Here is a 27,329-nt window from a genome sequence, read left to right as displayed (position 1 = left end):
CTTCATTAACACATCCTGGAGAATGTCTCCCGGCCACAAAGTTACACTGGTTTCTGTGATGCTGAGCTGGTAGCACTGCAAGCTATTCTGCTGCATATGACTGAGATTGAAGTGCATCAGCAGATGTAGGAGATGCCCCTAAATGACTCTGCACTGAGCAAATGAGACATGACATGTATATCTTTTGCTTCCGTGTTGTTAGCGTTACCTGAAAATGACACTGTAATAAAATGTGATGTTATCTGACACTGGAAGCAGCTGTTGGGATGGGAGACCTTTACCCAGTTATAAGATGGAAAGAACTCTTCAGCTTTTCAGAGGATGAACATTCTGCAGAAGAAAAAAGAATATTTGATATATGTCACCCCCTCTTTGAATTTCTCTACCAGCTTCCTATTTCCCACCACATCAAGTTCAACCTACTTGTTCTTGCCTTCACACCCAGGCTTAACCTTGCCCCTTTATACTCACTAGTCTCTTATTGCAGCACCTACACATCCCCTCGCCTCCACCAATGACGCCAAGCTTGCTGACTACAAATGCCTCAATGCTTTCTTCAGCATCTCACCTTATACAGGGAACACCCTTCCGGAGTTGATCTGCAAAGCCGCTCCCGTCTTGTGTAGGATCTGATCCAAAGCACAGTGAAATCAAGAGGATTCTTTTTTCTGACATGAATGGGCTTTGGCTCAGAGCCTTAAATTCCTCCTAGAGACACACTTCTTCTGGGATGCCTACAGGAAACTAACTGACTGAGGAGTCTGTTATTTATCTCATGAATGAACTGCTCTTCTGTACAGAGAGATGAGTCAAGTGTTGGGAGGAAAGGCACTGAAACTGAAGCTGGGAATTAGTGCAGGAATTGGGATTAATATGAGGCACCTCCAGGTCTTTTTCTGACTTCTCTATCCAGCCCATCTGTTTTTATTTTCCTCCAGGCATCAGCTACTCTTCTACTGACCCTATTGAAGTTCTCTTCCAGATCCTGCTGCTTTGTTTGCTTTTTATTCCTATGCAAATATCATACATGGTGAGCGCTCTCTATAGTGTGCCGTGCGTAACTCGGACAGTTTTCAGCAGCACCAGGGTTGGGATTTAAAGGTGTGTCACTCATGGAGCATGGCACCGTGGTAAACAGTTTGTAAATTTGCAACCGGTGAAATTCAAAGGGGATGTTCTCCTGTCCTTTTTGAAAACCAGTGATGGGAATGTTTGCTAATGCCTGACATACAAAAAGAGCATTCAGTCATGACACTTACTTTTAGACAGAGCAAATAGACTAACCAGAATCTTTCAGAGCTGATACTTTACTAAAAACTCTGAGGAGATCAATGAATTCAGATGAGTAAAGGGTTATGTATGGTACAAGATTTTAGGCAAGATTTTTGACACTATCCTTCTGAACAAGAACAATGTCTTATAAGAGGTCTTTAGGAAAGCATTTTTTTAACAAGACTTTTCAAGAACCAACCCGTGTGCGTGTGTGTTAGGACTCGTCTCATTAACAATCCAACCAAAAGAAGGACCATGATTCATGTCCATATGTATATAATACATATGCACACGCTTATGGCAATATCACTTTGATAATATTTTTCAACAGAAATTCTGAACAATATGATGGATCAGGGTCAAATTCACTACCCCTTTTGCAGGATCTCCAATTAACATCCAGGTATACTAAATTAGAACCCCGGTGAGCGATGTTGGTATAGATTTTCATGTTGTCATTTCCATCAAAGCTCAGGGGAGCTGGTGAAATAATGTAGTGCTTTCATTTTCTAGGGCACTGATTCCAGCTCTAGCCAAGGCGGTATGGCGCAAATGTGGCCATCATCTGACTATTGTTCAGAGGCCTTTAAGAACTGAGTTGGTGGATCCAAGTCCGGTGCCTTTCTCACCATCAGTACTGACAATGTTTTAGCTCCCCTGTGGGCAGTCTCAGCAAAGAGGCCATTCACCGAAAAATCATAGTTCAACTATCATCTTCTTCCTAGAAGTGGATCCCTCCAGCACAGTGGTTGGGCTAGAAGATGTCAGTCTCTTGTCTTGGCAAGTGGTGGACATCTACAGCTACTTTTTAGAAAAGAAAATTAAAAATTGGGATAGAGAATACACACAGCGAAATAAGCATTTTATGTGCAAGGGAGGAGATAAGGATAAATCTGACAGATGTTATAAACCATACCAAGAAGACAACAAAGAGAAAGGAGAGATAAGGATTCAACAGGAAAAAATAAGGATCCTTCCCCAAGATGATGATGCTGATGATGATATTTATTTATTTTGCGGGAGAATGTGAAAACCTGTTGGGATTCAAATCCCAATATCCCAGTTCAACACTCTACATCTGGGTGTCGGTTGGGCATGGTTTCCCTGATCTAGTCTGGATGCAGCCAAAGATGGTGGCAAACCTATGACAATAACTGATCTCAAAAGACTTTGGACATTTTTGTCTAAACCTCGCCAGAAGCATTTGCAAGAGCTTGGCATTGCTCAGTCTGAACCCTAGACTGGCCTAGACCCTGAATTCTAGAGTGAATCTAATCTAGATATCACCATCACCTCTTTGGTCACTGACTAGCTGCCTAAGCTATCTGCCTATTCCCCAAAACTATGTTGAATACTTGTCTTTACCATGTAGGTTTGCTCTTCAATTATCGATCACTGGGTATTAAAAATTCTTACTAAAGCATGGAGCAAATATCTGTAAAATAAATATTATATAGTGGCCTCCCTTACAAGTTCTTCAGTTGCCTTAGATGAGTAGCTCTGTGTCTATTTCTCAATCAATTTTAGGTACTTCTAAGCAAACATGGTTAGAGTGGTAGATAGGCAGTTATCTAAGACCACTGAAGAATTTTCAAGGTGACGAATGATATTTTTTCTTTACCTGTTTGTTCCGTCCTTCCGAGAGATTTTCTCTATTCTCCGCCCCCACCCTCCCCCCCAGTTAATACTGTCACAATTAACTAGGAGGCTAACTGCAGCTCTGGCCCTGCCTGGTCTCTCTGAGAGCAGCCCCTCTCAAGTCTTGGGCCTCTAGCCATGACCCGTCTGTCATGGTGGAATCATTTGATTCTCCCCGTCTCAGACCAGGCTGTGGGCCGCAGTCCCCTGGGATCAATTGTGGTTACCGCAGCAGGCTTGAGCTGGGTTCAGTACCTGCAGTTCATTTCCCCGCAGGGCAATGACAGTGGTAACTGGTAACCCAACAGCCCTCTTAAAGCCACATATAATTGATTTAGCACAAAAGCATTTCGGAGACAACAGATCTTAAAAAGAATAAAACAGTCTATATGCAGGCCTGCGTCTCCCTAAGGCTTACATTCCCCTGGACGTGGAGAAACACCAGCTCTTTTAGAATCAGACTCCTCTCCAGAGCCTTCCTCTTTGTCAACATGTCCCCAGATAATACCTAACTATTCACCTCCACCCCTCTCCTCCACTCCTTTCCTGATAAAGGCTTTTTAACTGTTTGTCATTATTTTGATCTCTGGGCTGCCACCCTGGCAAAACAAGGCTTGCATCTTCATTGGAGACAAGATACAAGATCCTCAAAGCTAAGGGCTTCTCCCATTGTCCTGTAATGGTCCCCTAAGGGTTTGTTTACAGATTGCTGATCTGGATTCATTGTTTTGCTTCCTTGATTGTTTCTCCCACAGCTCCCTATTAAATTAGATCAAAACATTCATAGAGGGAAAGTCTTACAACCCAATATACAATAACTTCCCCTCACTGACCAGGTCACATACAGTGTTCAGAAAAGCATTACATCTCAGTATTCTCAGATTGTTTCATAGCAGTTCCTTGTCCACCACAAATACTTAGTAGTAAACGATTGTAGAGCAGTGCAAACTTTACAAAAGATAGTTCACAAATATTTTCAAGGGGGCTGGTAGGAAGGTTGCATACCAGGTTATTTTTATCATCTAATTCAAGTTATAGCTGTCTTGTAGTTAAACCATCTACGGTTTGTTCCAGCTCTGTTGAAGGCAATGAGAGTCTTTCCACTGACACCAATGGATCTAAGGTCAGGCCCACGATGCATCTGACAGTGAAATACATGCATGCAAGTTCACGGAAAGGGCTGGATAAAAGGAGGAATCTGATTGGTTGATGAAAATTCCACATGGTTTGGAACAAATAGAGAAATGAACACAGCGGGGCCTATTTTGAAGACACACAATTCCCACTGAAGCCAAGATACATCCACACCTTTCACAACTGCAGAGTAAATTCCACTGTTTTTAGGATAACAACTTTAGTCAGGACAAATTACCTACCCTGCCCTTCTTTATCCATAAAGAGAATGCAGAAATATATGTATGTTTTAAGTCTAGATTGGAAAAAATAAACATATTCTCAATAATGTATCTGAATATTGACAGATATTGAGTTGCTATATTTTTTCCTTTAAAAACTTAATTGAAAAATGGAAAATGTATTTTGTAAGGGTTTTTTTTGGGGGGGGGGGGTAAAGGTTGGTTGTCTTCTTCTGAAAATCAAAGATGGCCCTGGCTGGAGATGGGGCACTGGATGGGGTGGGTCAGGGCTCTGAGGTGGCACGGAGCATTCCTTTTGTCATGTGCTTGGCCACAGGTGCTGGAACAATTTTTACAGTGGGGCTGCTGAGAGCCATTGAACTAAACTGTAAACCCTGTACACAATGCTTAAATAAATTTGTTCATCTCTAAGGTGCCACAAGTCCTCCTTTTCTGTTTGCGGATACAGACTAACGCGGCTGCTACTCTGAAACCTGTATACAATGGAAGCCACTTCAATCCAGGCGCTGCGGCAGTACCCCTAGTTCCAGCACCTATGTGCTTGGCTGGCTGGTTCTTGCTCACTTACTCAGGGTCTAACTGTTCACCATATGTGGGATCGGGAAATTTTCCCCCATGTCAGATTGGCAGTGACCTTGGTTCTTTTTGCCTTCCTCTGCAGCACTGGGTGCAGTACTCTTACCGGGATTCCTAGGTGCCGACTCCATGGGCACCCACCGGCAGTCAGCTCCCCTTCCTCCCCCCAGCGTCCCTGCTGATCAACTCCTTCCCTTCCCTCCCAGTGCCTCCTGCATGCTGTGAAACAGCTGTTCCGCAGCATGCAGGAGGCACTGGGAGGGAGGGGGCGGAATGGGGAATAGGGCATGCTTGGAGAAGGGGGTGGAGGCGGAGTGCGGGGTGGGGTGAGGCAGGGCGGGGGTGGGGGTTTGGAGGAAGGGGTGGAGTGGGGGTCAAGCATCCCCCCGGTAGAGAGGAAGTCGGCGCCTAAGCCAGGGTACATCTCACTCAATCAATTCTCTGCCATTGCAGTGGCCCCAGGCACTGGTGCACCTCAGTGCCTCCTATTCTCTGCCTTTGGCACACAAGAATTTAGTCTCCTGTGGGATGTCATGCTTGGGTCTCATTTCCATTGTTGGGTTTAGTGTGCGGGTGCTGGGTGGTGTTGGTGGTCTGTGATATACAGAAGGTGTAGCGAGGGGGTGTGGTGCCCCACCACCCCGCAGAGGGAAGAACCTCCCAAGACACCAAAGTGGGAGGAGCCAGTGGAACCTGCGCCCGCCCCCCAGAGGTCAAGGTGCAGGACAGGAAGTATAAAAGCCCAAACCCAGAGCTCACTCGGGCTGCAGCCGCCAGAGAGGCCAGATGCCTGTGGCCTGGCTCCGGCTTGGAAAACCCTGGCAATCCGCAGCTGACCCAAGGACTGGCCGGGCCGGCTAATGCCGACTGGTGCATGGAGGAGCTGCCAAGCCTACCCGTCGCCAGCTACCCAGAGGAACCCATAGTGCTGGAACCCTCCGAGGACACCACCCCGACCCAGGTACCCTACGAGGGGGAGTCCAGAAGTAGCCTGGGGGCAGCCGACCCTCGTCTGGCTGCAGCACTGCCAGAGCCCATGTCAGTGTGTTGTGGCCAGGATCCCCACTGACACAGCAGTGGGTCTTCTGCAGCTGCTAGGGTCCCGGGCTGGGACGCAATGGAGTGGGTGGGCCTGCGTCCCCCCTGTCACCCAACTCGTGGGTGGCCGTCTTCCCCTCTCCCTGGTCGCTCAAAGCCAGGAGCCTGAGGTTTGCTATTGAACGATTTGCTCAGTCCCTGCCAGAGGGCCTGAGCTTCTGACTGTTTGTTTGCTGGACCCACGCTGACCCAGGGCCCGGGCTTATATTGTATTGCTTGAGGAGCCCTGCCTGAAGGTCTGGGCCATAGACTGGGTATTCCCCAACCCAGCAGAGAGGGTGTAGCGAGGCGGTGTGGTGCCCCACCACCCCGCAGAGGGACGAGCCCCAGCGAGGCCCCTTACAGGAAGTCAAACTAGATGATCTGGTGGTCCCCTCTGGCAGAAAATCTATGACTTTATAACTCTATGAAATTCCTCTAACATATAGTTTGTGTCATTGTATCAGTTTCTACTGGAGCCTTTTCAGTTTCAAATGCCATGGACTGCTTGGGAGAGAGTCAGATCTCAAAATGGATGCAAGCTGTAAATTCTGGACCCAGTTCCCAACGTTACCAAGGTTTGGGGGCACGTGGTTCTTAGGTTTGGACTCATTTTGACTTGGTTTCAAAAGACCTGCTCTCCATCAGGGATGCTGCTGCCACCCTGGAGGTTCCCACGAAGCAGAGGCAAGATGTGGCATGTCACCAAAGCTTTCATGGCTGCCAATAATTCCGTTTCCCTGCTCTCTCATTGTCTGTGAGGCACTGGTACCAGCTCTCGTATAGATAATTGCCGTCAAACCTCCTCTGTGCAGAATCTACTGATGGAATCATGCTTTATGCAGAGGTAGCAGAAGGAAGTGCAGAAAAAGGTAAGGCGACGTCTGTCAAATTGTGCACTGATACCTGGAGCGTAGATGTAAATGTTAATGATGCTAAGGACAATGGCAGTTCTGATGGAGATAATTTTTGTAGCTACAGTTTCAGGTGCTGAATTTATAGGGAGGAAGATGAATAAGATCTAGCCACAACGGCTTCCACATTACAACTAAGATAGTAGGTTATAAATGGGAAGAGATGAATATAAAAAGAGACCATCGACACAGGATGGCATTCATCAGAGATGACTGCAGGAGTTGAAATTGGAATAATTTTCATTGCTATTTAAATTGCCTCTGATCTCAGGCAGAATAGCAGGGGATTGCAAGAAAGCTGAAGGAGTGCCTTCTCCTAAGAAACTTAGCAGGTGTTAAACTATTGAGGACAGACAGATTAGCTTGACATCCACCCTAGACAAGACAGCAGGATCAATCAGAAAGGATGGAATAGTAGGTTATTTATTTATAATTAGAGGTGGCTTAATATTGCAAGATTCTGAGCAGCAACTTATTACAATATATAATTAGCCCCATTGACTTCAATAGGTAGAAGATATTCAGTGTGAATAAGGGTATTAGAATTATCCCATTCATTGCAAACATCCATTTGAATTCTGACTAACTTCAGTTTGGCCATGCTTGTGCCCTTTTTTATTGGTTATTCATAACCGAGGGTTTTTTTGTTCACCTTAATGTTTGGGGAATGGCTGTTCTTCATACAAACACGGCTATTTGCATGTGAGTATTCATTAGTCACTATTCATTACTTGTTGGTTTATTTTCATTTTAAAAGTTTCAAACATCCAATCAGAGCAGCTACAATATTGTGTGACTTACATGGCCATTCACACAACAGGAATCACAAAGGTTCACACCCTCCTCCATAGGCTGAACTGTGTTCAAATAAACTAGCTGGTGAATATTTACACACAGTAAATACAATCATAGAAAAGAGGACTGGTTCCCAAATGAGTCGTCAATAGATAATAGTGCTAAAATGGTTAGATAATTTGTTTGCAATGAATAATTAAATAAATATTGACTGACCCTCTGTAGTGTCATGCGTCACAATATTTAGAAGCACTCAATCCACTTTAGAGACTGATGCAAACAGTAGACAGATTTCAGAAACACTGAGCACCCATAAGTCCAAGTCAACAGGATGCTTAGCATCTCTGAAAACCGGGCAATATATACCAGGGTTATCATGGTAACCACTGAAATGTAGCAACCAGTGAGGAATTATTTATTCAACCAAAAGAACAGGGGAATAAACATACAAGTTCTTTAAAATAAGTAAAACACTCTCTAGAAATGATAGCCCTGACTCTCAAATCCAGCTGAGCTGTACTCAGTTCAGCACCTGACTAGGAAGCAAAGATGACCTGATTCCACCTTTGTCGCTTCCACATGCAGAAGCTCTAAACAAAAGTTAGAGCAGCCTAATGGCTGCTCTAACTTATGTCCAGCTGCCCGCAGTCACTAGGGGCTGTTTTAGCAGCTAGGAAAAGCCATAACACAGAAGCATTTTGGCCACCCCCCCATGGCACTGAGTGCTATTGTTAAGGAGAGACATAGAGCTTCTATGGCAGCTCCCAGCCACGCAAGGATTGCCCCTATGGGGGACACGCCTTCCCTTCCCCTAACTATGCCCCTCCTATAAACAGTGGACTGCATCCCCACCACTGGGGATTCTCCATATGCTGCAAGAATTTCAGGCTAGCCGGTAAAGCTTGCTTAATGGCTGGGGGAGCAGCACACAGGGGTTGTACCATAAGACCTAACCAGGTCCCATATTTGGTGTAACAGGAGGGTCATATAATGATTGGTTTTCCTAGGTTTGCTGTATTTTCCATGTGTCGGGCCAGCTGACCTATTTCTAAGGCTATGTACACACTACAGCTTACGTCGGTGTAAGTCATGTTGCTCCAGGGTGTGAATAAGCCACCCCCCGTGACGTAAGTGACACCCACCTAAGCGCCGGTGTGGACACTGCTGTCAGTGGGGGAGCGTCTCCTGCCACCGCAGCTGCCGCCGCTCCCGGGAGCTGGAGTAATTAAGTCGACGGGAGAACTCTCTCCCACCAGCTTAGAACATCTGCAGGAGCAGCGCTCCGGCGTTAACAGCTGCACCGCTGTAAGCTCTGTAGTGTAGCCATCGCCTAAGACTCCTGGAACTGGTTTTTGGTCTGGGTTGTCATCCTTCAATTAGCGGATAAAAGGGAACCAAATTTCGTGAGAGGATCCAACCTTGGCCTCTCCCAAAAGCCTGCATATCCAGAGTCCGTTATTTCATTGATGGAAGCTATTCAAAATGACTCCGCACTTCTCTTCTAAGAGCAAAACTTTATGTAGACACACGTGTCTACATCATTTTATTCCTGACAACAGCTGTACTTACAGAGCCCTATGGCTGGAGGGACTAGCGGTTTGTATTACTTGGGTTTGGAATTAGTATGCTTCTATTCTGATAGCTTTTTTCATTTTGGACCCGCCCACCGCACGTGGAGTAAGTCTCCTTTCTAAAGGTTACCGCTGGGACTAACACAGGGATCAGGATATGGCTGGACCGTGTGAAGTACCGTCAGTTTAGGACACCAAGAGAATGCGTAATTTATCCCATGTATCTGCTTCCCGATCCACATTGCATTCTGCAACACCCTCTATTGTTGCATGTGGTCCTCCTGGTGAAGCATCCTTAGAGGGGAGGCTTCTTTGGAAGTCTGGGTGAATCCAAAGCCTGTTTGGAATTTTGATTCCTGTTTCTTGTGTTTTCACTGGGTCTGATTCTGCTGCTGATTAGGGACTAATCGTGCAGTAAAACACTACTGACTATGGGTAAGAGCGGCAAGAGCAGGCCCTCGATGTTGCTAGGCTAAAGAGACTATATCAGGGATTTGACAGTAGCATAACACCAATATGCTGGTTGGTGGGGAGGGTCACAATTCCACCCTCAGCCCCCGCTTATAAGGTAGCTATCTGTTGTCAGAAGCCCAGGAGACCTCAGGGTCTGCACTTCCCCAGACTTACTACACTGGGGTCAGATCCTCAGCGAGTGTAAATCAATGTAACTGCATTGCAATCAGAGCCGCTGATTTACACCAGCTGAGGATCTGAATTTATGGCTGATCCCTATGCAGGGCCACAAAAGGGAGATAATCCTTGTTCCTTCAAGCTCCCTCCCGTGTGCCCTTGCATGGGAACTGTCCAGAACGCAGCTCTTCAGCTGAGTTGAAGTAAGTGTTTGGAGTCAAGCGTGTTGCAAGGCCTCCTGTCCCCGTATTTTCAGCACTTTGAAAATAACTCAGTGGGGGCGGAGATGGCAGTGGAAATTCTGTGGGCTCACTGTGGTGTGGGTGCAGCGCTTTGAGATTGTGCGGAGAACAGCATCTCCACCGGATCTTTCGCTCTTCTTCTAGGCTTAACCCTGCTGCCTCTTGAGGAAGGCCAACCACACACACATTCCTTCCCCCCCCTTCCCCCATTCTCCTGCTGGTAATAGCTCACCTTTCCTGATTACTCTTGTTATGGTCTGTATGGTAACACCCATTGTTTAATGTTCTCTGTGTATATACAATCTCCCCACTGTATTTTCCACTGTATGCATCCGATGAAGTGAGCTGTAGCTCATGAAAGCTTATGCTCAAATAAATTTGTTAGTCTCTAAGGTGCCACAAGTCCTCCTTTTCTTTTTACACATTCCTGTGGTGTGAATGGCTCTCTGGGTCTTCTGGTTCACAGTGGCAAAACAAAACTCCACCTCTTGGTTTCGTTTTTTTCTTGGCACCTGCCAGAAGTTTGGTCCAGTCTTATCTGTGACTGGTTTGTCCCTCTCCTCTGAAACTCTAGGGCCAGGAATTCTAGGAATTTGGACCTGAGACTCTTTTGTGCCATTCTGGCTGCACGAAGGGACCATGAAGCTCCCGGATCTGGGCAGCTGAAGATTCCAGTGTTGTGGGGGCATCCCTGGCTGGAATGTAGCCAGCTCCAGACCATCACACTGGTCCCTTTTGGCTTATATGGGTGGGAAAGGTGAACCCAGACAGCTGGTGTACTCCAGTGATCCCCCACGTGGTATAATGGCCCCTTGCGGACTGTTACCAGTCGGACGAATTTAGAGCAGCTCAGCCTAGGGCAGACAGAGTTTTGTCCATTCTTTCTCTGTGGCCCTCACTGCCTTGTGTATTGGCTTTAAATAAGTTTGTTGTTGATGGGACTCATTTTTCCTGAATACCGTCCTCTTGTTCACTTACATTCGACTCAGGATTCCCCTGTGATTAAGAATCATGGGATACATTGGTGGCAATAGTTCATTCTGATCCTGGTCAGTGGTGCTGGCTTAGCTTGGCTGTTTCCTCCCCTTTATCTCCAAAGTAAAGGGATGTTGGCTGAGCCAGGGCTGAGGAGAGGCTGGGAGCTGCTGGCTTGCCTGTTCCTTGGTGCTGCTGACAGTGCACCAGCTTGGTAGGGGGGATGAATCCGTGTTTACAGCTCTACACACACACACACCTTTCAGGGCCTGATCCCAAGCCCACCAAAGTGAACAGAAAGAGTGTTGCTGGAAAGAGCAAGAGAGACCGAGAAAGGGATTAAAACTAGCCCCTGCTGCTGATGGCAGAGAGTGGGCTGGGAAGACTGACCTACTTACCCCCTCTCAATGTCCTGCTCCCTCAGCCCAGGGCACATGGTATGGCTGAACTGCCCTGATGCCACAACTGTGCTTGCCAGCCTGGCGAAAGGGGAGGAGGCAGGTTGGATCCTCCATCTCTCGGGAAAACCCACTCAGTCTTGCTGCTGCTATGTTACCGGTCGAGGGGGTGAGGGAGGGTGAACTGGGTTCTCCCGTCTGCTGATGCTCCATCAGTGGGGTAGATGCTGTTGTTTGGTTCACCAGTGCGGTGGGTTGAGGTGTCCTTTCCTGCTGCTGTTCCTGGGAAGGTTGTTTTTCCTCTTCCTTCTATCTGTTTCACTCCCAAAGGTTCTTCCTTTGACTTAGTGTTGGTTTCCTGTCAGATTGGTAGGTGAATTTTGAAGCAGAGGGAGTGGGGTGCATGAGAACTCCCTCAGGCAATCCCTGTCCCAGCTCAGCATCACGTGGTCTCCATAGGGGCAGCTCGGACTTAACAACAGATTTTAACCAGCATAACGTCATTGGGCTAACTGAAATCAATGCAGATGCGCCAGGTTACACCAGCAGAGAATCTGGCTCCCAGGCTACAGTGGAATTCATTCCTATTTACACTGGTGAGAGTAAGAGAAGAAAACAGGCCTAGGGTCTTTTAAAGGGAAGCAAGTGTTCTTGGAATGACGTAGTGAGAAGGACCCCACCAAGGCTCCAGGTTGAGATTTCTCCTATTTAACTTGCTAGTGAGCAGTTTGGATGAAGGACTAAGTAGCCGGAGATGCAGATGGCATGAAGGCAGGAGAGGCTGACGACACTAAAAAGGATGGCAGTGATGCACAAGGGTATTTAAACAGCCCAGGGCAATGGGTAAAAGACTGGCGTGACGGAACTCGGTGTCAGACTGTGTAAAATCGGGCACCCAGAAAGAACCACTGAGATGGCGAATATAAATTCTGAATGTTTCCTTAATCAAGGAAACACAGGAGGAAAAGGACCCAGGGCAAGAGTAATAACCAGAAATTCAGGGCACAGGACCAGATTATTACACCAGTGTAAATCCAGAATAACTCCATTGACATCCTGATTTACAGCAGTGTAACTGAGATCAGAATTTGACACTCAGTGTTAGTCGCTGTCAAAAAAAAAAGAACAAAACCAAAACCAAACAGAGTTTTAGGATGAATAAGTAGGGGCTTTAATTCCAAACCACAGAAGACAATGGTCCCTCTGTACAGGGCATCTTTTAGGCCAAAATAGTATGGGTCCAATCCTGCAAGGTGTTCAGTGCCCTCAGCTGTTACTGATTTCAAAGGCGCTGCAGGATCCATCCCTGTGTTGTAATAGGCAGGAACACTCAAGTTAGGGAAGCAATGGGTTAGCGGTTTGTGCTCAGGACTAGGACCAAGGAGCCCCGACACTGACTGACTCTGTGGCCTTGTGCAAGTCACTTAACCTCTATCTCTTAATGTCTCCTTTGTTAAAATGTTGGTTAATGCTGCCGACAAGACAGGGCGGAAGGTAGAGAGGATCAGTTCGTTAGTGTTTGTACACTTTATATAAAATGCCAACGAATACATTTCGGAAAAGGTAGAGAGGAGGGTGGCGAGGCTCAAATTTATACTGGAATAAAATTCTCATGGGGAAAGTCTCCTTGATTTTAACATAGATTAGTTCAGGAATAGGTAACTACCTATGTTCCCTGGAAGATGCACGGCCACACAGCAGCCTATTAAGTGCTGTGCAGGCATTCAGGGAACTCCTCCCCTGCCCAGACCTGGGGGAAGGCGAGGGGGAGGGATGCCTATTCCATGGCCCCAACCCAGCCTGGACCTACCATGGCTGGGACCTACCATGGCCGGGGTGCCCTTCCCCCAGCCCCAACCCAGCCCTGGTCTTGTCGCTGCAGAGAGAGGCACTTCTCCCCCCAACCCAGCCCAGGTGCTACTGCGGGGAGAGAGAGAGCTGGGGGGCGGGAATCCTCTCTCCCCACCGTAGCCCCTGGGCAGCCTGCACCTCAAACCCCTCATCCGCCCGCCGGAGCCCTCACCCCCAACCCCAACCCTCTGCCCCAACCCTGAGCCTCTCATCCCTGGCCCCACCCAGAACCCGCACTCCCAGCTGGAGCCCTCATATCCTTGCACCCCATCCCTCCACCCCAGCCCTGAGTCCCCTCCCACACGCCAAACCCCTCGGCCTCACCCCCACCACATGCATTTTGTTATATGCACCAATAAGGAGGTGACGTGTGACACTTCACCTCCCTATTGGTGCACATAACAAAATTCATTCCGCACATGGGTGGGAAAAATTAGAGGGAACACTGGTAACTACTCCCTGTGCTCATTCAAATCCCTCCTGAAAACTCAGTCCAGCCAACTCACCTATTGAGCAGCGAGGGGAAGGGGCGGGGAAAAAGCAATGCAGCCATGGAGGAGGAGGGCATATGCCTCCCTGCTCCCACATAATTAGTGAGGTTTCCCCCTCTGTTAGTGATCCTCACTTTTTGGGTCATGGTAAATTTAGGATCGGGGCCCCATTGCAGTAGGTACTGTACCAACCCAGACTAAAAGTCAGCCCATGTCCAAAGATTTTACAATCTAAACATCACCCTAGTAAGGCACCATCTCTCTGCTCTGCGAAGGGCTGTCAGGGAGGAAAGCTCCATGAGGATCCTCTAGCATAGTTTCTCTCCGATCATTCTGACTGTGAGGATGCAGAGGGCGGGCTGGAGTCTCCCCAGCCTCCCTGCAGACAGCCGAGGTGAAGGGGGCACAGTGCCATGAAGGCAGGAGAGCCACATGACGTTCTTGGGGGCAATCTGGCTCAGCGATAACAGTAATTAATAACAGGTTGGGAGGGGAGGGAGGCATCTAATTCCAACTGCTATTGTTTGAAATCCCTTAGGGAGTCACATAAGGATGTCAGAGAAAGTCTTTTCTGCCCCCAGGGGATATTACCTCTGACCACGACTGGAAGGTAAGAAAAGGTCTTTTTCTCTGAAAGGATTTTGGAATTCTTTGCCTGTGTTTAAGAAATGGACTGGTATTTACCGAACATCCAGAGATAGCCCTGGATTAAATTACGGTTAGCAAGGTTCCCCTGCTAAAATAGAGGACAGAGATCCTGGCTGTGTGGTTCTTGCCTTCATTATAATCCTATGCAGCTGTTTTGGGGCCCAATTCTCCTCCCACTCGCATGGGTTTTACACTGGCGTAACTCCCTAGGCTCCAGAGTTATCCCTGATTTATGAAATCAGAATCACAGCTTGACATGGTCTCTATTTTAACCAACCATACTGAAAGCTGTCATTGAATGATTTATTCAATTTTTGGTTTAAAAACAATCACTAGGCTAATTATCTACTCGGGCATTACTTTTTAATTAATGTAATTCTGTGTAAAGCACTTGCAGCTATCAACACTCCATCAACCCACACGCCTACGCTTTTCAGAGCACTCTATTACAGTACCGAAAACCTTCCATGAATTCTTGCGCTACTTTTTCATCTCCTTCCGTAGGAGCTGTGCTCACAGGCTGATGGCAGGATCGGTCCCGATGACATACAGTACGTAAAGCTCTATATTTACAACTCTCCTCATGAATCATGAGATTTCAGCCGTACGGTCTAAGGAACTGAAACGTTTTGATAAGACTCATGGAAAAAAATGATTAAAAATAAGGAGCCAGATCTAGGCACAGAAGGGGAACCCCCGCTCCTGGAGAGAGGATCAGCTCTTTGTGCCATGGACTCCCCCACCTCTAGGCCTTCATGGAAGGCACTTAGTGGGGGAGAGGGTTGGGGTTGGGAGTGAGGGCTCCGGTGGGGGGTGTGGGCTCTGGGGTGGGGCTGAGGGGACACATGGACGATACCCCATATGATCCTGCCCTTAATCAGGAATGATAATACAGCCTATGGCTAGGTTAGCTTTTCCATGTAGCCTTCCCTCTGGAGTGCCTGGGAACAGCTGCATGCTAGGTGTTCTTCCCTGGATCTATCCCTAGCAGCATGGTTCCTGTGGAGATGAGGGTGTTGCTAGGGCCAGAGCCAGGGCAGGTGTAACGCTGACAGACCCTGGTCATCAGCGGGCGGGATCGAACCGGGGACTTCTAGAGGTTAGTGCTTGAGCCTCTACCGCATGAGCTAAAAGCCAACTGGCTGTTAGTTAAGGCTGTAGAGCGGACTCATTTTATCTCTCTAAGTCAGAGGTGGGCAAACTATGGCCCACGGGACCATCCTGCTCGGCCCCTGAGCTCCCGGCCGGCGAGGCTAGCTCCCGGCCCCTCCCCCGCTGTCCCCCCTCCCCGCAGCGCTCTGGCCCACTGCTCCTGTCGGGCAGCATGGTAGCATGGCTGGCTCTGGCATGGTAAGGGGGCAGGGAGTGGGGGGGTTGGATAAGGGGCAGGGGGTCCCCGGGGCAGTCAGGGGACAGGGAGCACAGGGCGGTTGGATGGGGCAGAGGTTTGGGGGGGGCTGTCAGGGGACGGGGAGCAGGGGGAGTTGGATGGGGTAGGGTCCCTGGGGGCAGTTAGGGGTGGGGGTGTGGATAGGCGTCATGTCAGTCAGGGGATAAGGAGCGTGGGAGGGAGTTGGATAGGGGGTGGGATCCCGGGGGGTGGTTAGGGGTGGGGGGCCTTGGGAGGGGGCTGTCGGGGTCAAGGAGCAGGGGGGTTGGATGGGTCGGGGGTTCTGAGGGGGGCGGGAAGTGGGAGGGGGCGGATAGGGGACGGGGGCCAGGCTGTTTGGGGAGGCATAGCCTTTCCTACCCAGCCCTCCATACAGTTGCGCAACACCGATGTGGCCCTCGGGCCAAAAAGTTTGCCCACCCCTGCCCTAAGTGGTCTCGGTGCCACTAGGTGGGACAGAACACCACACCCAGAAGGTGTGCGGGATACATAGTGGCATAAGTCTTCTCTGAGCAGATACCTCGTCTTCCAGCAGGTTTGGAAGGAGACCCAGTCGCTTATTTAATGGAGCAGATGTCTCGAGTTGGGTACCCACAAGTCGAGGCATACAAAATGAATGAACACTTCTGAAAATGCAGCTTTTAGTGATACTAGTGATGGCCACATGTTCATTCCTGGGTCTTATTTAGTGGGGAAAAACCCAGACACATGGGCATAAGGTTACAGACCAAATCCTCCTCTGTTCTGCCACAAGGAGGAAGGATGGGCTTTTGGTTAAGGCACTGGACTGGGACTCGGGATATGGGTTTGATTCCTAGTGCTGCCACAGACTGTCTCTGTGACCTTGGCAAGTCAGCTGGGAAGATTTACATAGACCAGGTAGGCCCAACTCCCATTTAAAACCCATGGGACTTGGCCACCTAACTCCCATCTACACCTTTAAAAACTTCCCCCATGGGTATCTGCACCTCAGCTCCCCATCTGTCAATAGGGATGATAATGTTTCCTTTTTCAGTCATATCTATTTATATGATGAGCTCTTTGGGGCAGGAGCTGTCTTTTACTATGTGTATATACAGTGCCTGGCACAACGGGGTCCTGAACTCAGCAGGGGCCTCTAGATGCTACTGTAATACAAATAAATAACAACAACATGAAGTGACTGGAATTATTCCAGATTTACACCCATCTAACTGAGAGCAGCATACACCCCATTTACTATTAGACTTGGTAACAGAAACATCAAATTATATTACAATACTGTACTCGCGTATAATGTAATAGACATTATATATATACACCGTCAGTACCTAAAAACACAGCACACTTTTAAAGTAGGTATTATTATAGTTCAGAATATGTCATGCCATTTTACTTTATTATGTATTTTTTGTATAAACTATGACAGAAATACAGTAAGTCAGTAATTTCAGATACCTTTGCATAGACACTGTCACTGTAATTTTGCCAGGAGGGAGACAATAAATCATACCTTTCCATTTGTCTGACATTCTGTTTCCTCTATCTGATTTCAGTGGCTGTGTGCTATCTTGCAAGCTAGCATTGTTCATGGCTCCTTTTATTAAAGGATAGGCACGTTATTGAAATGTCTTTTGTACTATGATTTTCTAGCAGCACGTGAAATTGCTGAACATATAAGAAAAAGGTCTCATTTGTTCAAGCTGTAATGCAAAATCACTGCTGAATGCATCTAAGAAGGAAAAAAATTATTAAGATTGAGGCCCTGTGCTGACCTTGTTAGTAATCAGTTTCTTGTAATTTACAAACAGGTATCTGAAAATTACTAGTGACTTGAATCACTGGTCAGCACACTGCCAAAAGGTTTTAATAACCTTTGCTCTTGCTATTATTAGCCTCCTTTGATCTGAGTGCTTTCCAAGGTTCAACATGAAACTGACACTGAATGTTCATGCTATGAAAGGAGGAGGCAAACTCTGTATGGAAAATTCGTTACCAGACTAATGAAGCTTCTCGGATTTAAGATGTCATATTTCTGTTCTCTTGTGCCACTTTAAAATATAGAATGCTCGTCAAAGCGGCAACTGGACTATTAGATTTACTTGGGAAAGGCTGAGTTTGAGGAGGAATGATCATCGCTTTTCAAATTAAACATGCCGCGAATATTTTCCTCTCTCATCCACACTGCACATCTCTATCACATAGCCTGCACGTGAAATGAGTGCAGAAATCCCTTTGAAATCAATGGGAATTTTGTGCAGTGAAGGAGCTTGGAATGTGCAATAGAAATCCCCACGGCAGTTAATAGATCTGAGAAGTCTGACCTAAGAATTTTAAATATAATGCAGACATTGATTAAACAAACTATAGTTCGAGTGACAGGCAGTTTGTATATCAGTTTTGGAATTCATCTTGGTATAACAATATCATACAATTGGTAACAGTCTGCTAAGGTTCCAAAATGTGCATTTAATTAACATTTAATAAGGCTGTACTTATTGTATTTGCTAATGGTTAGAGAAGGGATCTTGGTGTCACTACATCTGAATTCTGTTTCTGGCAGTCACTGTAGGAAAAAAATCACTTAACTCTCTGTGCCTCATCTTACCCCAAGATAGAATGAACATTATTAATTATTATTAGTATTACCATCATCATCACAGTGCATAGAACATAATTATAGACCAGGACCCTATGGTGTTAGGCACTGTACAAACACAGAACAAAAAGACATTAATACTTGTCAAGTCCCCAGGGGTGTCATGAGAATACCTGAATAACGTATGCTGTGCACTGACACACTTTGATAAAAGGTATTACCTAGCTTTCAAAATATTATGAGTACATTTGCATTAACAAAACATTTTTAAAAAGAATTAACAATGGAACAGACGTTACTATTTCCAAATAAATGTTCCCCAAATAAATTAATAATTAATGTTTTACAAAGCCATACTTAATACAGTTATTACTACTTAGTATTTGGATTACCACCCAAAAGGTCCCAATCAGGATTGTGACTCCACTGGACAAGGGACTGCACCAGCAGACATGAACTCTGGCCTGCTGTGTTAAACCCAAGCCAACAGAGCACAGCGGTATATCCATGCATAGTCAACTAGAGGATCAGGGCCAAATTTCAGACATGACACAAGTGAATTTAAGAAGAGATGGGGGAAGTTGAGATGGGAGGATGAGGCTAACAGTAAAACAGCATGTGTGAAATCCTGGTTCCATTAACATTAGTGGGAATTTGGCCATTAATTTCAGTGATCCCAGGATTTCACATCCATATCCTGATGGTATGGAAGATCCCACAGTGGTAATGGATTATTTTCACTCTCTTTTTTTCACCCCTTGGTCATGCTTAGTCTAGATAATACTTAGTCCTGCTTTGAGTGCAAGGGACTGGACTAGATGACCTCTCGAGGTCCCTTCCAGTGCTACAATCCTATGATTCTAGGCCCAGTACAAATTATGAATGTTTACTGGCTACTTAGGGATTCTGTTGGGGGATGGGTTTGAGACAATGAGACGAAAGGAAGTGGTGAGGGATATGAGAGTGGGTGAAGTTACATGGGAGTGGCAGAGAACACAGGAGAGGAACAAGGAGATAAGAAATGCTGGGCTGGGGACAGGTATCAGAAGAAGGAGGATAGATAAGGATCAGGAGGATGAGCGGAGGTGGTATGGCAAGGCAGGGAAAGGGTATCAGTAAGAACATGTTAAACAAAGCAGGTAGATGTAAGAGTCAGTCAGTAGCTGATAGAGCCTGAGTTCCTGTGGTTGGTGGAGATTGGCTGAGTTGGAACGTGAGCCTGGGGTAGCTCACCCTGCAGCACACAAGGAGTGTCTGTACTGAGGAGTGGGGAGAGCTGCCCCAAACTCCTGGAGTTCTGGTCCATATGAGTCTGGAGAAGCGAGCCACTGTGTTGGGTAGGCAGGCTTGAGCAGCTCCTAGGTTCAGAGCATTGGTGGTGAGCTGGTGCCGTAGGAGACATGAATACAAGGTGGGAAGGCCCTGCCATTGGAGCTGTGTGAGTAATATCTGTGTGGGAAGGAGGGGGATCACATAGCAGGACAGGAGGTCTCTGGGCCCCAGTGTCCCTGGAGCAGATCCTCCATTGATATGGAAGTGGAAGGAAGGAAGCAAGACCTACTCACTTCTCTTCCTCATGGTTGCCTTGCCTTAGTACTAACTGATTATTGCACCATATTGGCTGACAGTATAGAGTGGATGGATCATTTATCCCCCAGCAATGAATGCTCCTAAACAGTATTTTTACGCGTTGATATATACACATAGAGAGGAGCGCTCTGATGATCAGTCTGTCTTCCTATCCTGAGTGGTGAAAGAATCATGGGACGCACAGAAGCTGTTATGGACACACAATGGATTCGTCAAAGTAAAAACTTAATAATTTCAAGGATGCTCCTACCTATGGTTATAAATGTATCATAGTCATGCTATAAAAAAGTATTTTAAATAGGGGGGGAGTTATGACTCCTTTTATTCCGTAAATTATGTATTAGAATAAAAAATCACCAAGCACACAGAAAAGCTGCAGTCTGATTTTCTCATGACTCCTTCCTATTTGCCTAATTAACACTAAGAGTCATCTGACACATTGTCTCATTAAATCTACAAAAGTGCGTACGTGGAAATGCTAATTTAAAACACTAAGTGCATTTATGACAACCTGAGGCTGTTTCCTTGTTGTCGTTGGGTTCCCCCCTGCACTCCATCCAGTGAGAAATGGGAGAACTCCTGATCTGTTAGAAGAGTTTTCTAGGTTGGCACCGAATGGCACAGGTCTTGGATATTTGTAATTGAAACTGAAGCCACGGCTGATGTGTGGGGAAGAAAGAAGGTTATCTGACCACATGGGTGAGGGGGAACAGAAGGCCACCACATGACCTCACAATAGGGTGAACCCTATATTATCTCATCACATGAAGAACGTCTCCACCCTTTGCTACTGCCACCTTCTGACTGCGTGGATGGAGGGAGAGAAAGGAAAGACCAGCCTCCGCTGGTCATTCTGACGTTTGACCTTGGGAGCAGGGGAAAGAGTGGAAGAAGGCTCTAGAGGCAGCAGCTGTCAGGAAGTGGCTAACGAGATGGGAAGAGAATGAAAAATGAGGGAAGGAGAAAGGTAGAAGGGATAGAGCTCTGCCCTCTTCTCTGAACCCCACTGGAGGTGGTGGGAATTCTGCCTTTTGGGACTAATGCAGAAGTCCAAGGAAGGCCATGTTGGGAACTCAGACTGGGAGAGGAGGGTTTGTTCCTGCAGTAGTGAGGTAAGCTGAGTTAAGACTGGCTCCTCCCAAAAGCCCTGACCTAGTCCTGCCTCCCTTTTCCCCTGCACATTGCTCCCCAAAAGCCATCTCAAACCCCTGGAAACTGGTCAGTTTTGTGGCTATTAAGGCCCAGATTTTCAAGGTATTTTGGCATTGCTGTATTCAGTGTTGTAATGCCTCACTGATTTAGGAACTGAAATCCCATTGACAGTCGAAATAGACATCTATGTGCCTAAATCACTTTTGAAAAGCAGATTCAGGCTCCTCAACCTGTCAGGTATTACGATGCTGAGTGGCGCAACACCTAAATACTTTTACAACTCTGTGCCTAAATGCCAAGCAAGGCGATCCTGGGTACTGCCACCATCTTCAGAGCCTCCCTACCCACTCCCTCCAGATGGGATCCCCAACCCTGGGCTGAAGTTCCATGAAGATCTTGTAAGGTTCACATCAGGGCCACGAGGTCTTCATGGTTTTCTTAAAGGTTATTTGGCCTTTCTATAACATTGCGACCCTAGGCACCCTGTATTCACACTCTACACACTACTGCAATGGTGTCAGTGCAAAATATGCCTTGTGAGGTACCATATGAAAGATAATAACATGCTGATTATTAATATCACTGTAAAATGCATGTGTTAACTTTATATGTGAAGTGATGAATTTTCTCTATATGATGTTTAAGACAAGATAGCCTAGCCTAGATAAAGATGACAAACAGGTCTGTCCTAGACAAAGCAATATGGGCTTACCTGAATTTACATGTTAGTAATAAACACAGCTATAGAGTTAAACCAGCAGGGGTTCTCCTGTTCCTGAACTTGAGAGACAGAGAATTAACATGGTTACTGCACTGGACACAGGAGACTGAGTTTTCCAGAATGCCTTCCTGACTTGTGAAACAAAGACATCCCTTTGGGAAATATAAGGAACACAGAGAGACTCTATCTTTATTCTTCACTTTAAGCGACAAAGAAACCAAGTGTTTTGATCTTTGCGATGGATCCTGGACAGGTCAGCCAGGAAAAGTCTGGAAAGGAGACTGTGGATGAGAGGCACCATCTTGAATGAAGACTGTATCTTGCTAGACTGAGTTTGAGACTTTTAGATGAGTGTTTTTGCTTTTAATTGCTTGTAACCATCTCTACCTTTATCTCTCTTACTTGGTATCCTTTAATCCTTGCTCCTTTGTCAATAGACTTGTTTCACTTTTACTTGGGAAGGGAAGGGTGTATTTACCCCAGTTAAATTAATAAACTATGATGCACTGACTCTTTAAAAGAGCAGTGAACTTAATATCTTCTGTGAATGCACAGTGGCAGAGGCTGTGCATTGCAGAGAAACATCTCGGAGGAACTCCAGGGCTGGAGTTCATTGGTTGTTTCCTGCTAGGTGAGGTTTGGGCTGGGAGAGCCTTGAGGAGTTTGCTGGTGAGAAAGACAGACTGATGTGGCAGGGAGCTGACACCAAGTCTAATCATCAGCAAAACTCTCTCTTGCTGAGGCTGAGAGTTAACACAGTGGCCCACAGCTTTTTTTCTCCCCAGCAGTGTGTAACAAACACATAAGGAGCTTTATAAAGTACACAAACTACTTTTGAAGCTAGATTTGCATCTGAATTTCAGCTTAGCCTTTCTTTTAGGCATGCAAATATCAACATTTGGACAGCCAGTGAGTAGCTGTTACAAATGAGGTGGCTGGCTGTCCACATGCTCCTATTTGTGCATAGTTTATTATGGGTGCACAAAAATTATAGGCACTAATTGTGTCCACAACATGGAAGTCAGATTTTGGAAAATGTGAGTCTTAGTAACAAAGCAATTCGCACCAGGTACCTTTCTTTTACCCCCAAAACTAGTCAAATGCCTCTGTACTCACCTAGAGCAACAGATTGAGAAAAAATTGGATTTCCCATATCTATGGAATTGTACTGCACTGTAAACAGAGTTTAACTCCATAGAAATACCTTGAGGAATAACAGGACTTTGCTATTTCAGTATAGTTGGAGTTTCACCATAAGCAAGCTTCTTGTAAGGGCCACTCTATCTCCACAGTATATCCCCTCTCACTTTCTCAGGAGCAGAGATGAGTGAATAATTGACTTTTCAGTTCGGTGGCTGACTTTGTGAAGTTTCAGTGCCCCTAAAAGTGCACCTTTTTGTGAATTTGCTATTTGCAGGAAAAAAATCACTCCGCTCTACACAGGAAGCCAGCTATGAGCAAGAGGAGGCTTGATTGTGATCTAAATTGAATCAGGAGTGTCTCCACTGAAGTCCTGCATTGAGGATTGTTTGATGCGGGGCATTCCACAATCAGATAGGCTTTTCCTTAGTTGTTGGGTGGTTATGATGATCTTGGAACTCCTTTGTCTACTGATCAGTCTCCAGCTAAAAATTTAGCATGAAGTTCAGGTGGGGGTTACGTTTCAGCACAATAAACAGAGAATCAAATATATCTTATTAATTTTAACTGAAGTTTTGCGGCTCAATCTCAGTGCATAACACTGAAAACATACACCTAGTGTTATCAGTGGTAAAGTACTCATTCATTGTTTCTCTGAGTATAAAGGTAAAATGTGACCATTAGTTCTGTGGCAACTTATTTTTTCTTGCACAGGGTTTGTGACATAAAGATCCACTTGGCATCCCTTATGCTCTAGGATCTCTCCTGAAAAGGTTTTACATTATTTTAGCATGTGTACTTGACCCTGACCCAGGAATTACACTAGGCCATTTATTTTTGAAGGCGTCACCCAAAGATGGTAATGTTCCATCTTCAGGGGTCAGAGAATGATGCCTGTGATAGTAAGTTGGACTAATTTTTCTTAGGCTACCAACATTCCAATATGTTTTTACAGGTCACACCATCAGCAGCCTCATGTCGTATTCTTCTGCAAAGCAAAGGACACACTGTTCATGAGTCTTTCAAGGATATGTGTTGTGACAGGGTCAGGCCAGATGGCTACAGGAGAATGATAGAAGGCAGATATATTAGCCCCAGGTTAAGTAGGTCCCTTTTCCCTGGGTAAGGTAACAGGGAAGGTTCCGGAACAATCAGGAACTTTCTGGAAATAATTAAGGCAGACAGGCTGATTAGAACACCTGCCGCCAATCAAGAAGCTGCCAGAATCAATTAAGGCAGGCTAATCAGGGCACCTGGGTTTAAAAAGGAGCTCACTTCAGTTTGTGGTGCGCGTGTGAGGAGCTGGGAGCAAGAGGCCCTAGGAGCTGAGAGTGAGAATGCATACTGCTGGAGGACTGAGGAGTACAAGCATTATCAGACACCAGGAGGAAGTCCTATGGTGGGGATACAGAAGGTGTTGGGAGGAGGCCATGGGGAAGTAGCCCAGGGAGTTGTAGCTGTTGCACAGCTGTTCCCAGAGGCACTCTAGACAGCTGCATTTCACGGGCCCTGGGCTGGAACTCGGGGTAGAGGGTGGACCCGGGTTCCCCCAAACCTCCCAACTCCTGATCAGACACAGGAGGAGTCGACCTGGACTGTGGGTTCACGAAAATGGCCAAACTGAGGGCTGCCATGAATCTCCGAGGTGAGCAAATCCGCCAATAAGTGCAAGACCCACCAAGGTAGAGGAGGAACTTTGTCACAGTGTCTAATGCACTATGGCACCTTATGAAGCTATTAGGCTGCTTCTAGGGGCTGGACTTCAGTACTTCACAATCAATGCAGCAGGGATCAATTTAACAGGTCTAGTGAAGACCCATTAAACTGACGGCAGAGCACTCCCTGGTTGCCCAGCTCTCCAAGAAGAGTAAAAGAAGTTGACCGGAGAACATAGCTGGAGTAGCGTAACTTAGGTTGACTTACCCGATTGTGAAGACAAGCCCTATTCTGACTAATGCTATTTATGGGTAGATGGGAAATCCCCCATGAAAGAAAAACTAAACAATATACTGTTTACTACTGGTAACAACAGCAAGAGAAGATACTATCTGGAAATAAAGAAGTTCTATCTTGTGCTATTGAAATGCTGGAAAATACGAAGACTGAGGTGAAAGTATTTTCACTGCCAGAGAAGAAAAGAAACTGGCAAGTATATAGAGGGATAGGGCTTATACCCATGAAGAGTCAAAGGTTGCACTTCAAAGCAAGTCTTCATTATTGAGCTATGAATCTGGAGGCCACATGTTCTAGGACTATAAATTCATGTGTTGGGTATAGATGCTACTTGCAACAAAAGCATGGCATTTTCCTTAGCTTAATGGAAAACCTGTAATCTAACTTACTAAAATCACAAATATATGTTGCGTTAATGGTAAAGATTTTTTGAAAGTATGTTTTGGTCTTACATTTAAGGGTTCTTTCAAAAGTACCACTGAATACTTTCAACCCAATTCTCCCAATAGGAACTTGACAGTTATGATCAATTATTGAGCCATATACTTCCCATTATTTTAAAGTCACCTGCATGGAAATTTAACTACTAGTGAACTTGATTATCACTATTTAACCAGACATAGCAAGTCCAAATGCTAACGACAGTTACATACTTTGATCTTCTTGTAAATATTAATTCTCTGAGCACTAAACCGGCATTTTTTGTTGTACAAATTTGGGGTGGGATTTTTGAAAAGAGCTCAGCATTGGCTTAACTCTGCTCCCATTGGAATCAATGGGAGTTTTACCATTAACTTCAGTGGGAGCAGAGATAGGCCAATACCGAGTGCCTTTGAAAGTCCGACCACTAAAGTTCATATAACATGCTAGTATTGAATAAATACTAAGATGGCTCATACCTTAAATTCCTCCAAGATTTTGTAATTTTTCCCATGATATTCACAAAAGTTTTTCACTTCTTTGCACTCTGGGCAGCATCCATTGTGTTCCACTTTAGTACACTTTGGGTGGATTTTAGGGCATTCTGGTTGATCACAAATAGGTCCATCCTCAGTACAGACACAAGGACAGTTGGAATGCCCCGGGAAAAAACGTTCTCCCAGTTTGTATACAAAGCCACTGTCATCCACACAGCCTTTCCCTCGATAGTCATCAAAGATCAGATTGTCATTACTTGAGGTCTGGTCGCCTTCATCAGCAGGGTAGTCTTCATGATTGATGGCAGCTGGGGTGACCAACCCAAGTGTTAGCAACAGAAGTATGCAGGCTTCATGAATAGGACAAGCCATCCCCCTCCTCAACTTCTGCATACGGTCCCAGTCTCAGATAGAAACAGCTGCTTCCATAGGGACACCAGAGGGGTGGTCTGAAAACAAATATTTAAAATGAGAATAACTTGAAATATTAACAAAAGCAGATGTATGAAGACCATGCTTTCAACCTGTATCTGGAGATACAGTGCTTTCAAAACATACAGATGTTAAACATTGTTTCATTTGAAACAAGTCTCTTATCCTCAATTATTCCGAAAGAGAACAAAGCATACTAAATACGTACATTAAAGCTATCAGTTGCATATATATATAGAGAGAGATATACACACGTACATGTGCATGCACACACGGGCCCATATGACATCTCCACTCAAATGCTGACTTACACTGGTGACTAATGTTTGCTTTTACCTAGTTGTACAATTGGGTCATCTGACACACAAAGAAGTGGAATGATTGCCTGCAATCGCACAGTGAGTGGGTAATTCACTGGGACTGAACGCAGGATCAGAACTGTTCCTTTCCTTTTGCTGTAACCACTACCTCTTCCCTGCTACAATACACAGCTCAGTTTCTTAAAATCAAGAGAATAAACAATCAGGAGAAGGCTTAGCAGAAAAAAAGAAAAAAGGTAAAACAATAATAGTATGAATTCTGGTCAGATTTGAGCTTCAATTATGAAAGACACTCCTGTATTTTATTTAGACTTAGAGAGATGGAATGCAACAGTGTTTTAAATGTGGCATTTTTTCAGAGGAAGGTAAAGAGGTTCGACTGAGAACATCTGTCAAGTCTGGAGTTTTTTTTGTTGGTTTTTTGCTACAGTCCAATGTCCTTATTTACTATTTCTAGATGCTGACTTTTTTCTGGGAAGCAGTATTCAGATTTGTATTAATTTCCAGCTAGGAGTTTATATAACAGTATTTTAAAATGTCTGGCAAGCGCACAGAATTATTGTAATATATTTGTCTCATTAGGTTAGTGACAGTCTCCATTCTAAAACTTAATATGCCATCACAGCTACGTACAACACTCATACCATTTGGCAATGGAGAGTAAGACTTAAATGGCCAAGAT

General features: G+C 45.7%; 1 protein-coding gene across 2 annotated transcripts in view; it reads right to left on the bottom strand.

Annotated features, from left to right (window-relative positions):
- VWC2L (von Willebrand factor C domain containing 2 like) overlaps positions 1-27,329 on the bottom strand; it is a 125,998-nt gene that overhangs the window by 96,883 nt on the left and 1,786 nt on the right. For both annotated transcript variants that reach the window (XM_027830473.3, XM_007068306.3), the window contains exon 2: positions 25,878-26,344. In XM_027830473.3, coding sequence (XP_027686274.1) covers positions 25,878-26,288 — 411 coding nt within the window. In that variant the 5' untranslated portion in view covers positions 26,289-26,344. The remainder of the gene's footprint in view (positions 1-25,877; positions 26,345-27,329) is intronic.

The sequence above is a fragment of the Chelonia mydas genome, chromosome 11 (genome assembly GCF_015237465.2).
Source record: "Chelonia mydas isolate rCheMyd1 chromosome 11, rCheMyd1.pri.v2, whole genome shotgun sequence".
NCBI lineage: Eukaryota > Metazoa > Chordata > Testudines > Cheloniidae > Chelonia > Chelonia mydas.
The sequence above is the reverse complement of the archived record's forward strand: the minus strand, read 5'-3'. Positions and strand labels throughout refer to the sequence as shown.